The sequence below is a fragment of the Microcaecilia unicolor genome, chromosome 1 (genome assembly GCF_901765095.1).
Source record: "Microcaecilia unicolor chromosome 1, aMicUni1.1, whole genome shotgun sequence".
Classification (NCBI taxonomy): domain Eukaryota; kingdom Metazoa; phylum Chordata; class Amphibia; order Gymnophiona; family Siphonopidae; genus Microcaecilia; species Microcaecilia unicolor.
The window spans coordinates 629,978,517-629,992,510 of record NC_044031.1 but is presented as its reverse complement, the minus strand read 5'-3'; the positions used below and the strand labels follow the sequence as shown (position 1 = coordinate 629,992,510).

Here is a 13,994-nt window from a genome sequence, read left to right as displayed (position 1 = left end):
CTTCAAAAGATTCAAAAAAACAAAATTAATTATATCAATATAGTGACTATAATGAAAGGACACAACGGCATCAGCAAAAAGCTAAAAGATCGTCTTGCACATTCCTTAATCTTCATTTCTCCAACTGCAAAGGCCTAAAATATAAACTAATGCACGCATCAACCTTTTCCTATATGAGCAGGCAATTCTGGAATGCACTGCCACGGAACCTAAAAGCGACCTATGAACTGACCAACTTCCGCAAACAACTGAAGACACATCTCTTCGACAAGATATACCACAAAAACCAAAACTTGTGAAATCCCCACACATATCTAGCAATGTAAAGAATGCCTTATGTCATGTTATTATCTGGTTTTCCATTACCATGCTACCCAAACTACTTCTGTAACACCAAATGTCAATTCTCCTCTCATTTCCACTATCCATGATTTATTGTAAGCCACATTGAGCCTGCAAAGAGGTGGGATAATGTGGGATACAAATGCAATAAATAAATATAGTGCACAACTATTCCAGCCTTTTTGCAGAGGACACCAAGATTTGCAAGAGTGGACTGCCTGGAGAGAGTGGACAACATGAGAATATATCTATAAAAATTAGAAGAAAGGTCAAATGACTGGCAGTAAAAATTTAATGCGAAGACCTGCAAAGTGATACACTAGGCTGTAGAAATGCAAGAGAGCAGTATGCGCTAGGGGGTGAGAACCTGACATGCACAGATCAGGAGAGAGAGAGACCTTGGGCTAATAGCGTCCGAGGATCTCAAGGAAGTGAAAAAATATGACAAGGCAGTGGCTGTTGCCAGAAGAATGCTAGGCTGCATAGAGGCAGGCATAACAAGCAGAAAAAAGGAGGTGATGCCTTTGTACAAATCACTGGTGAGGCCCCACTTAAAGAGTGCTGTGTCCAGTTTTGGAGGTTGTAACTCTTCAAGAACATAAAAAGACGAGGTGGTTCAGAGGAAGGTGACAAAAATGGTGCAGAGTTTGTGCCAAAAGACATACGAGAAGATACTGGAGGACTTGAATATGTATACACTAGAGAAAAGGATAGAGAGGTGATACGATACAGACCTTTAAGTACTTATAAGGTATTAATATACAAACCTCTTCCAGAGACGTAAAGGCGGTAGAACTAGAAGGCATGAAAGGAGGTTGCAGGGAGGCAGAATTAGGAGTAATGTCAGGAAATATTTTTTCACAGAGAGGGTAGTGGACATTTGGAACGCCCTTCCAGGAGAGGTGGTAAGAGCTAAAAATGATGAGCGAAGAGAGTCATGTGAAGTGCTAGAGGGAGCAGGACGTGTGCTTTGCTGTCTCTGATGGAACTGGGCCCATTCTTGAAAACTGACCCGATTTTTTGAATAAAAAGCGCGTTATTCCTTACTTGGGGCAGAGGAGACCTCATGGACAAATTCATAGAATCCTCCCCGAAACCGATGGCGAGCAGAAGCACCAAGCGAGAGAAGGAAAAACCTCGCTTGGGTGACGAACCAGCAGAGCGCAAAGGGCCGCCAAGCGGGAGTGCGGGGTTCACAAAAGAGCAGCTGGCTCAACTTACTGCTGCCGTGGAAGCAGCTATGGAACCGCACTTGGATAAATTCTTAACCCAGCTTGTAACTTTTGAAGAGGCCCAACAAGATCTCGCCCGTCGGGCTGGGGAGTTAGAGCAAAGGGTCTCCGACTTGGAGGACGCAGCAGTTGCGACTTCCCCGGAGCTGGAACAACTCCAATCAACTATTGTCTCCCTCTCCGCAAAAATAGACGACCTGGAAAACAGGTCGCGACGATCAAACCTTAGACTCATAGGGATTCCAGAGTCAGTGGGGGATAAAATACTTTCCGTGGAGTTGGAAAAATGGCTGAAAATGAATTCACGCTTTCTGACCACGCTGGGACTTTAAGCCTGGAGCGGGCCCACAGAATTGGAAGGCTTCAAGATGGCCGTGCAGGATCGTGCACGGTGATTATTAAAATCCATAATTACCTCCACAAAATGGAAATTTTGAATGGCTACCGTATGAAACGTGAGGCTACGAAGTTAAAGGTAGCGCAGTCTGCATATACCAGGATTATTCCGCCGCATTGCAAGAGAAACGAAAAGCTTTCACCCCTACGTGCAGCTGTCTCCATGACCTGAACATCCAGTTTATGCTGATATACTCTGCTGTTCTGAAAATTAAACAGAACGGACGCTGGAACTTTTTCACCTCAGCTGCTAGAGAGTTTGTGGGGGGGCCTTGAAAGACAAGGAAATAATAATCCTGAAGAACCCCACAAGAGATGAGCAGCTCGGACCTAGCTCTTAAGCGTTGTAAGTTTGGTACCACTGTATGGTAGGCTGTTATTCAGTTATGCTGGGGTACTGCGAGAAGGGTCTAATTCTATTTGATTATGGGGGCACAGTTTCCTCAACATTTAGGTGACTACAAATGTGTGTTCACAGGGGGTTGGGGTGTAGGGAAGGGGGATTAGGGGGAGAAGGGGAGAGCAAGGTAGGAAGGGTGGGGGAGGGGAGTGTATGGGGGGAGGATTGGGAGGAGGGTTCTTTGGATTTATAAGAGTGTGGTGGGAGTGTGTGTGTGTTTAGGTACTAAAAAGGTGACAATGAATGGGGATTATTGGAATCTGGGGAAGTCCTCTGCTCTGACTGGTGCTTGGATCCCTTGGGGGGGGGAGGGGCTGGCCCCCGGGAGTGATCAAGACAACGGATCTGCCAATTTAATTCCTAGAACCAAATTGCTTGGCTGATCACTCCCAGGTAAAAATCTTGTCTTGGAATGTCTCTGGAATCACGTCCCCGGTGAAACGATACAAAATCTTGGCCCAGCTGCAGCGTAAGGGCGCCACTATAAGCGTGTCTTCAAGAGACTAAACTCACGGATATAGAACCTCCAAAATTTAAACAACAATGGGTGGGGGAGTGTTTTTTCTCTTCCTCAGGGAGCAGGAAAAGTGGGGTGGCCATGTTAATCAAAAAGGGACTCCGTTTAAAGTTTCAACGTTTTGGCAACAAGACGGGGAAGTTGCTTGCAGGGGTAGCAAGATCCAGTACTTCACGCCAGTTTATTCCCACGATAGTTGATCAGAGGGGGATACGGGCTTCCAAACCACAGGGGATTCTGGAGGGGTTCCGTGCTTTTTTTGAGGGTATGTATGCCACACGTGACTGTGAATCAGGGCCCTCGTCTTGGGATTACTTAGAAGAGGCAGGAATGCCGAAACTGAGGGCGGAAGCACAACAAGCGCTGTCAGCCCCAATTCAGGGACTAGAGGTGCAGAAAGTTATTAAAACTTTGACACTGGGTTCTGCCCCAGGAACCGATGGGTTCTCAAACGAATATTTTAAACTCCTGGCACCTCAGTTGTGCGGCTCCCTGGTAGCCTATTATGATGAGGTAATTGAGAGGGGTTTCTTTTCCAGGGGAGAGAACAAGGCTCTTATTACATTGATTCCCAAGCCCAGCAAACCGAAAGATCAGATAGAATCCTATATGCCCATCTCCTTACTCAATGTGGACATAAAGATTTTGGCCAGGGTATTGGCAGACCGCTTGGCAGCCCACATCCCATCTTTAGTGGGGGAACACCAAGTAGGGCTTGTAAGGGGCCGCCACGCAGTTACCCATGTGCGGAAAGTACTACTAGCGACGGCCTATGGCCAGGCTACTGGTGGCCCCTTGCTGTTGGTGAGTCTAGATGCGGCCAAGGCCTTCGACAAGGTCAACTGGGACTACCTATTTCAAGTCTTAGACTATATTGGGGTAGGGGGAAGGTTTCTGGCCGCCCTGGAGACACTCTATAAGGGTACCATGGCACGGGTATTGGTGAATGGGCTTCGTTCTGACCCCTTTGTGGTGGCAAGGGGCACTAGACAGGGGTGTCCCCTATCCCCATCTCTGTTTTTATTGTATCTGGAGCCCCTTTTGCGCTCTATACTACGAGACCCGGACATCAAAGGAGTGGTGCTCCGTGGGATTGAGATTAGGGTGTTGGTTTTTGTGGACGACCTTTTCCTGACCCTTACGCAGCCTGCTTTCTCGGTCCCTCACCTGCTAGAAGTTATAGAGGAGTTTGGGTTTTTTTTCTGGGCTAACCTTAAATCTACAAAAGTCATTAGCACTTCCGGTTCAGCTGGCGGTTAAAGAAGACTGGGTGGGAGACTTCCCATTCCAATGGGCCGAGGGGATGATCCGATACTTGGGTGTGCTCATCCCGTTGGACCTAGCTCGCTTGCACTCAGTAAACTTGGGGCCCTTGAGAGAAAACCTGTCGGCTACTTTACAGGGGTGGCGGGAGCTACCACTCTCGCTCTATGGCCGTATAGCTTTATTCAATATGATATTGTTCCCTAGGTGCAGTGGCGTAGCAAGGGGGGGGCGGTCCGCCCCGGGTGTCAGCACAAGGGTGGGTGCTCCGCCGCTCCCGCTGCTTCCAGGCACCCGCACCCAAAGTCCGCCCCCCCCATCGGCTCCTCGTAGAACCCTCCTCCTCCTCTCCGCCCCCCCTCCGTATCATAACCTTTTACTTCCCGTAGCGGCAGCGACGTCAGTTGCTTACGAAGAACGCACTGCAGGCTCCCCTCCGGCTACAGCTTCTGCCTTGCTCTTCACACAGTGAGTGTCCCGCCTTCACGATGACGCATTTCCTGTTTCCGCGAAGGCGGGACACTCACTGTGTGAAGAGCGAAAGCGAAGGCAGAAGCTGAAGCCGGAGGGGAGCCTACAGTGCCTTCTTCGTAACGGAACTGATGCCACTGCCACCACGGGAAGTAAAAGGTTATGATACGGGGGGGGGGGGGGCAGAGAGGAGGAGGAGGGCTGCCATGGGCGGGAAGGAAGGAACGGAGAGGGCAGGGGAGAGAGGAGAATGCTGGACTTGGATGGGAGAAGGGGAGGGCATGGGGGAGAGAAGAGGTTGCTGGAGGGGAGGGCATGGGGGAGAGAAGAGATCGCTGGAGGGAAGGGCAGGGGAGGAGAATTGCTGGACGTGGGTGGATGGATGGAGGGGAGGGCTGGAAGGAACGGAGAGGCGGGCTGTGGGGGAGCTGAGGGAGGGCAGGGAGAATCGCTGGACATGGAGGGGAGGGCATGGGGAGAGAATAGATCACTGGAGAGGAGGGGAGGGCAGGGGAGAGAGGAGAATTGCTGGTGGATGGATGAATGGAGGGGGCAGGGGAGAGGAAATTTGCTGGATATGGATGGATGGAGGAGGGGCAGAGGAGAGGAGAATTGCTGGACATGGATGAATGAATGGGGGCAGGGAGAGAGGAAATTTGAAGGATATGGGTGGATGGAGAGACGGAAGGAGAGAATGGAGAGTTCCTGGACATAGATGGAGAATTGCTGGATATGGATGGATGAATGAGGGCAGGGGAGAGAGGAAATTTGAAGGATATGGGTGGATGGAGGAGACGGCAGGAGAGAATGGAGAGTTCCTAGACATAGATGGAGAATTGCTGGATATGGATGGATGAATGGGGGCAGGGGAGAGAGGAAATTTGAAGGATATGGGTGGATGGAGGAGACGGCAGGAGAGAATGGAGAGTTGTTGGACATGGATGGAGGGGAGGAAAGTCAGGAAGGAAATGCACATGGATGGAAGAGAGAAGAGAGGAGAAATGTTGGACAAGGATGGAGGGAAGGAAAGACAAAGGAAGGAGATGCACATGGAGAGAGGGCAGATCCTAGATGGAAGGGGCAGGGAGAGAGGGCAGACTTTGGATGGAGGGGACAGGAGAGAGAGAGGGCAGACACTGGATGGCAGGGAGAGAGAGAGAGAAGATGCTGGATGGAAGGAAGACAGTGAAAAGAAGATGAGGAAAGCAGAAACCAGAGACAACAAACTGCAAGTAAAATATATATTTTTATTTTTTTTGCTTTAGGATAAAGTAGTATTGTAGCTGTGTTAATAAATAGAACATGGAAATAAGGTAATCTTTATTGGACTAATTTTAATATATTTTGACTAACTTTCGGAGAACAAAACCTCCTTCCTCAGGATAGGATATTGTAAAATCACTACACTGTACTGATCTGATCTGAGGAAGGAGGTTTTGGTCTCTGAAAGCTAAATGTATTAGTCCAATAAAATGGTGGTATTTTATTTTCTGTTTCTGTGGTGTTGCATTGTATGATCAGTCTGGCCTCTTGGGGGTTCAGTTTAATTTCTGTCTAAATAGAAAGTTTGATTACTTATTCTATAGTGGTTTAGGGTTTATCTGTGTTTGTGAAAAAGACACGGCTTTCAGTTGGCATTTACTGTGCAGGATCGACAATCTGTACTATTCTGTCTGGTTACGTTTTACAATAGGCGAATTGATGTTCTAGTGCTCACTGTAGTGTTTAAGATGCTTTCCTTTTCCTTATGTGACTCGTAGAAATTACTGCTTATGGTATGGTAAAATTGTTCTAGAGATCCTGAGTGTTTTGTATTCTCGGTATGCCTAGTACTGGATTTTGGAGGGGGGTGTTAAAAAATGACCGGCCCCGGGTGTCAACTACCCTAGCTACGCCACTGCCTAGGTGGACGTATATTTTGCAAATGCTCCCGCTCATACTGGGTTACAAAGAGGACAAATGGCTCCAGAAACAGCTTAACGGGTTTTTATGGCAAGGGAAGAGAGCACGCATTGGGATTCATAAACTCATGAGACCAAGGGAGAAGGGGGGACTAGGGCTTTTGGACCTGAAACTTCTCTCCATGGCGAGTTGCTTATGATACCTATCAGATTGGTTCCGATCTACTGAATTTTTTTCATGTAAAAGATCGAAACCACACTGATGGAACCCCTTCATTTTGCGTATTGGCTGCATGCACCATCAGATCAGTTAACCTCCCTGGGACCCTACAAATATATTTTGCACCCCCTGCGTAGAGTGTGGCAATGGCTCAGTAAAACCTATAAGTGGAATAATTCGGTGTCGCCCTTACTGCCGATTCTGGGTAATCCGGCATTTCCGGAGGGAGGGTCGTCCCGCTTACTGAGAAGATGGACTGCCTGGGGGATCCATTTTTTTGTTTCAGGTGGTAACAGAGCAGAGGACTATTAAATCTTTTCAGGCTCTATGTGAGGAATATGGTCTAGAGCAAGGTGATACCTTTGCTTACTTTCAAATGAAACACTATATCCAGTCGCTGCCTGTTGACTCCCTAAGGCAGGGAGTATGGGAGAGACAGGACGAACTACTGGACTTGGAGGCACAACAAAGAACCCCACTGAAATACTTCCACAGCTGCATACAAGTCTCTTTAGAATCACTTGATACTACTTCAATTTGCGTCCTGTGGAGCCAGGAATTGAAATGGTGAGTGGAGCCGCAACAAGTAATGAACTGTCTAAAATCTATCCACAAAGTGACTGAGAATGCAGCCTGGTGGGAGTTGAACTACAAATTTATCCTCAGACTGCACATTTCGCCTCACAGGGCCTTTAGATCATCCCTGAGAGAGACAGATGATTGTCCCAAGTGTGCCGGAGGGGGGGCCTCCCTGGGTCATATGTTCTGGCATTGTCAAGGAGTATTGGTATTCTGGTCGGCCCTGGGCCGGCAAGTGTCGGCTATGTGGAAAGTGCATTGGAAACCAACCCCTGGACAATTATTTGATGTCTTTTTGGTACAGGGGCACAAACCGGCTGGCCTGCAAGCCTTTTTGAAGAGATCAGTGTTAATGGGAAAAAGAACCATCCTGCAGATGTGGCTTAACCGGGAGGCCCCCTGCACACTACACTGGCGTTGGGCGATGATGAAATGTTGTTCAATAGAAAAGCGGGGGATCAGTGATTTGGCTTCCAGCAGGGGAGACCAGTTTTGTAAAATCTGGTCACCGTTCTGGGATACACTCACTCCTATTGCAAAAAGTAGAATTTTGAATTGTTGAGGGAGTGGGGAGGGGAGGTTGGGAGCAGTGGGGAGAAGGGAGGGATATTGGGGAGGGGGGATTGGATAGTGGGGGGGGGGGGGGGGGGGAGTTAAAACTAAAACATGTAAGTTTGGCATTTCCTCCATAACAGAAATGTGGCTGTTCAAGCTCTGTAATAAGTTTTCGTGGTTTTGGTACCTTTGTATGTCTAATGTTATGCCAATAAACAGATTAAAAAAAACAATGATGAGCGAATTAAAAAATGCGTGGGACAGACACAGGGGATGCGTAAATACAAAGAGGATGGAAACACAACCTAGCTGTTGAGGTGTTATGTTGGGCAAGAGTAGTGGGAACTAAGGCCGAAGCTGTACAGATTTCTACAGTGTGTTCCACAAATTACAAAAAGACAGGTGAAGCTTCAGCAACTCCAGTGTTGTAGATCACTTATTGTCATGTGCTGTAAGGGTGTTGTGCAGCTCAGGGGGGAGGGGCAGTAGCGTACCAAGGGGGGGCGGTGGGGGCGGTCCGCCCCGGGTGCACGCCGCTGGGGGGGTGCTGCGGCGCGCGCCTGTTGCCGTCTCCGAGTTCGCAATTTGCATGTGTTCACTGCTCCCTCTGCGTCTGCCCCGGAACAGGGCAACAGGCGCGTGCCACGGCACCCCCCCCCCCCCCAGCGGCGTGCACCGGGGGGGGGGGTGTCATTTCGTCGGGGGGGGGGGGGGGGGGTCGCGCTGCACCCGGGGGGGGGGGGGGGGGGGGCACATCGGCGATCCGTCCCGGGTGTCAGCCAGCGTCGGAACGCCACTGGGGAGGGGAAGACATCTCGATTGGTAAGTTGAATACTGTCAGCAGTACTTGGGGTTGATATATGCTTATAACCATCATGTTTTGCTGATTATATGTGGTAGGCATGGCAGAGAATGCCAACCAATGTATAAGCATTGGTGGCTATAGCCCACACAGAGTTGCTGGTGCAGCTCTGGCCACCCTGTTGGGCAGAGTGGATGGACCATGCGGGTCTTTATCTGCTGTCATATACTGTGATATATGAGAGCGGTCTAAAAAATGAGTGAAGTGGAATAGGTAAACCTGAATCCCTTGTTTGTTTCCTAAAGTACAAGGATTATAGGGCTTGCAATGAAGTTACTGAGTAATGCATTTAGAACAAATAGGAGAAAACATTTCTTAACTCAATGTACAATTGGGCTCTGGAATTTGTTGGTAGAGAATGTGGTAAAAGCAGTTCATATAGCAGAGTTTAAAAAAAAGTTTGGCCATATTCTTGGAAGAAAAGCCCATAAACTGTTAAGGTGGAATTGTGGAAAATCCACTGCTTATTCTCTGGATAAGGCTCAATGAAATCTATTTTGTCTTTTGGGATTCTGCCAGGTACTTGTGACCTGGACTGGCCACTGCTGGAAACAGGATATTGGGCTTGATGAACTTAAATCTGTCTCAAGATAGCAATGCTTACGTACTTATCTCACTTTTAACAGTACAAATGCCTCACACAGACTATTACAGGTGGCAGGATGGCAGACCCTTACCTCATGGAAGAAAGCAGAGGCTAGGAATACTGCTGTCTGAGCCATCCACTTGGAAACTCCTCTCTTCATCATCGGCTTGTAAAAGTGCCTAAATAGAAGCAAAGTGATGAAAGGCTGATTAATCATTTTAAGAATGTTTACACAGCACCCTCTGAATTCCTCTGTATGTGAGCACAATGTCTATGAAACATTCAAAACTCACTGTCACAAAGCAGATTAAGACATTTTCCTTTTCCTCCCGATATGGAAGTAAATAAATAATTGCATGAACAATCTTCAGTATACGTGGAAGAAACCATGCTTGAACAATGACCTGATCAACACTGTCCATTACAAAAGATCTGCTACACGATCTTGCCTCAGTTGGTACATTTTCCTCAACTGCTATCTCCTTTCCTAATCAAATACTCTTCTTTAGCCCATCTCAAAATTTTCCTCTTTTGTCTTCCTTACAAGGCCCAATTATTACCCCATGAGTTGATGTATATAAAATATCTCTGTGCTCTCTTATCCATACAGGAGGTAATTCTATAATGGAATTCCCACATATAAAGTCCAGTTTACACACAGGAAAGCCATGTTATTTTTGAAAATTATGTCTCTCTCAACACAGCAAGAACAGAGTTTAAAATATTACAATAAACCATTTTACAAAAATATAAGTACACTGCAAGCAAATTTTGCTATTACGCCCCCTCCCCCAATTTCCCCACTGGAGCATCTACCTCCCTCTCCCCTCCAAACATAATTCCATGATGGTATGATATGTAGACATCTAATCTGGCTTAATTTACTGTCTGCTTTTTTATTTCCAATCTTGAGTGCTTCTAATAATTATTTATTTATTACATTTGTACCCTGCGTTTTCCCACACATCAACAACTAACTTTGTGCCGTGTGCAGTAAAGAGGCCCACATAGACTCAGATTGTTCGGTATCAGAGTCATCCATGATGTCCACAACGATAGTGCTCTAATATCATTACTCTGAATAGCAAAATCCTTCATTATGTTATTATTGGAGGATCTCTAGATCTTCAATTCAAAGGAATACATTTACGTGCCAACAAAAACATCCTATATAATAAAACTCACCCTCAACGTTCTGAGGACACTGACGTCACTTCCTTCATGAAGGGTTCGTGGTGGTGAAGCCACCGAAAGCACCAAGTCTCTGGGCCCCGCCCTCGCGTCAAACGTGATGACGTTGCGGGCGGAGCAATGGCGTCACACATCGAGGGCAGAGCAATGGCGTCAGTGGCTTCAGAACCAAGAAGGTGATGAAGGTGCATTCACGAGGTGCGGAGCAATAGTGTCAGTGGATTCAGAACGACGAACGGGTGGGAAGGGAGGGAGGGAGGAAGGGGGGGTGTTGGGGAGGAAAACCTTGCTAGCGCCCGTTTCATTTGCTCCAGAAACGGGCCTTTTTTACTAGTATAACATAACTGTATCCAATTTTTTTTACATGACCCTCCACTAATCCAAAGTCTTTAAACAACAAGAATCAAGGTGAAAAAGGTAATTGTCAATGCAAAACTAATATGTACCCAGAAATCCCCTCCCAAAAGGTGTTTAACACTCTCCCTATGCTAAATAAGTGACCCAAATTAGCTCTTTCAGTTCCACATTTTAAGCAAGAATCATCAAGGGTGATACCCATTTTCACTGCTCTATATCAGGGTTTCCTCCCCAAGCCAGTCAGGTTTTCAGGATACCCACAATGAATATGCATGAGATACATTTGCATACAATGGAGACAGTACATGCAAATGTATCTCATGCATATTCATTGCGGATACCTTGAAAACCAGACTGACTTGGGGTTCCTCAAGGACTGGGTTGAGAAATCCTGCTCTATATGAAGCAATATAGGCTCTAAAGTTGTACTTTTGTTCTTGTCTAGAGCAGGATCGATCAGAGGACATGCTGGTAGCATGTACACTGATGTCAGACGCAAGAGCGTCTATCTAAAGGAAACACCCTTTGAGGCGTCTTCGGTCCTGGCTGCCATTAGAGACATGGTCAGAGGTGCAACTACCATCTAGCAGGCAAATTCAAACATGCTGATGCCTACACTCGCACTGAGAAATCCACCTGTGGGGCTGTCTAGAGGAGGACATGCTGATGAGTACACACACTGATGAGGTCACACACAGGAGCATTTATCTAAAAGAAACAACCCTTGAAGCGTTGTGCCAAGGGGCAGGACACACCCCTTAGTGAGACTGGTGACCTGGTGAGTCATAGTGGTAAAATATATGTTGCATGCTAACTAGATTCACCCAACCCCAGGATCCACTATAATGCAAACTATGACTGGGCTTTGGAAGCTGATACTGCTCTGGTTCAGCCTAAATTTAAGAGTAGGAGAAGGTAGGGTCATGCACCAAGAAAAGGAACCTGCCTCCTCCGTTCAGATTTGAAAGGGCAGAAGGCTTCCAAGAAACCCATGGTTAGCTAACCACTGGGGAGTAAAGCGAATGCTACATACCTGTAGAAGGTATTCTCCGAGGACAGCAGGCTGATTGTTCTCACTGATGGGTGACGTCCACGGCAGCCCCTCCAATCGGAAACTTCACTAGCAAAGTCCTTTGCTAGCCCTCGCGCGCCCGCGCGCACCGCGCATGCGCGGCCGTCTTCCCGCCCGAAACCGGCTCGAGCCGGCCAGTCCAGTATGTAGCAAGACAATACACTTCAAGGGAAGACACAACTCCAAAGGGGAGGCGGGCGGGTTTGTGAGAACAATCAGCCTGCTGTCCTCGGAGAATACCTTCTACAGGTATGTAGCATTCGCTTTCTCCGAGGACAAGCAGGCTGCTTGTTCTCACTGATGGGGTATCCCTAGCCCCCAGGCTCACTCAAAACAACAACATTGGTCAATTGGGCCTCGCAACGGCGAGGACATAACTGAGATTGACCTAAAAAATTTACCAACTAACTGAGAGTGTAGCCTGGAACAGAACAAACAGGGCCCTCGGGGGGTGGAGTTGGATCCTAAAGCCCAAACAGGTTCTGAAGAACTGACTGCCCGAACCGACTGTCACGTCGGGTATCCTGCTGCAGGCAGTAATGAGATGTGAATGTGTGGACAGATGACCACGTCGCAGCTTTGCAAATTTCCTCCATGGTGGCTGACTTCAAGTGGGCTACCGACGCTGCCATGGCTCTAACATTATGAGCCGTGACATGACCCTCAAGAGCCAGCCCAGCCTGGGCGTAAGTGAAGGAAATGCAATCTGCTAGCCAATTGGATATGGTGCGTTTCCCTACAGCCACTCCCCTCTTGTTGGGATCAAAAGAAACAAACAATTGGGCGGACTGTCTGTGGGGCTGTGTCCGCTCCAGATAGAAGGCCAATGCTCTCTTGCAGTCCAATGTGTGCAGCTGACGTTCAGCAGGGCAGGAATGAGGACGGGGAAAGAATGTTGGCAAGACAATTGACTGGTTCAGATGGAACTCCGACACAACCTTTGGCAGAAACTTAGGGTGAGTGCGGAGGACTACTCTGTTGTGATGAAATTTGGTGTAAGGGGCCTGGGCTACCAGGGCCTGAAGCTCACTGACTCTACGAGCCGAGGTAACTGCCACCAAGAAAATGACCTTCCAGGTCAAGTACTTCGGATGGCAGGAATTCAGTGGCTCGAAAGGAGGTTTCATCAGCTGGGTGAGAACGACATTGAGATCCCATGACACTGTAGGAGGCTTGACAGGGGGCTTTGACAAAAGCAAACCTCTCATGAAGCGAACAACTAAAGGCTGTCCTGAGATCGGCTTACCTTCCACTTGGTAATGGTATGCACTGATTGCACTAAGGTGAACCCTTACGGAGTTGGTCTTCAGACCAGACTCAGACAAGTGGAGAAGGTATTCAAGCAGGGTCTGTGTAGGACAAGAGCGAGGATCTATGGCCTTGCTGTCACACCAGACGGCAAACCTCCTCCAATGAAAGAAGTAACTTCTCTTAGTGGAGTCTTTCCTGGAAGCAAGCAAGATGCGGGAGACACCCTCTGGCAGACCCAAAGAGGCAAAGTCTACGCCCTCAACATCCAGGCCGTGAGAGCCAGGGACTGGAGGTTGGGATGCAGAAGAGCCCCTTCGTCCTGCGTGATGAGGGTCGGAAAACACTCCAATCTCCACGGTTCTTCGGAGGATAACTCCAGAAGAAGAGGGAACCAGATCTGACGCGGCCAAAAGGGAGCAATCAGAATCATGGTGCCTCGGTCTTGCTTGAGTTTCAACAAAGTCTTCCCCACCAGAGGAATGGGAGGATAAGCATACAGCAGACCTTCCCCCCAATCCAGGAGGAAGGCATCCGACGCCAGTCTGCCGTGGGCCTGAAGCCTGGAACAGAACTGAGGGACCTTGTGGTTCACTTGAGATGCGAAGAGATCCACCAGGGGGGTGCCCCACGCCTGGAAGATCTGTCGCACCACACGGGAATTGAGCGACCACTCGTGAGGTTGCATAATCCTGCTCAACCTGTCGGCCAGACTGTTGTTTACGCCTGCCAGATATGTGGCTTGGAGCACCATGCCTTGACGGCGAGCCCAGAGCCACATGCTGACGGCTTCCTGACACAG

At 48.2% G+C, this 13,994-nt stretch overlaps 1 protein-coding gene across 1 annotated transcript in view; it reads right to left on the bottom strand.

Annotated features, from left to right (window-relative positions):
* DGAT1 (diacylglycerol O-acyltransferase 1) overlaps positions 1-13,994 on the bottom strand; it is a 365,492-nt gene that overhangs the window by 22,572 nt on the left and 328,926 nt on the right. Inside the window, exon 15 of the mRNA XM_030220830.1 lies at positions 9,416-9,503. Within this exon, the coding sequence (XP_030076690.1) occupies positions 9,416-9,503 (88 nt within the window). The remainder of the gene's footprint in view (positions 1-9,415; positions 9,504-13,994) is intronic.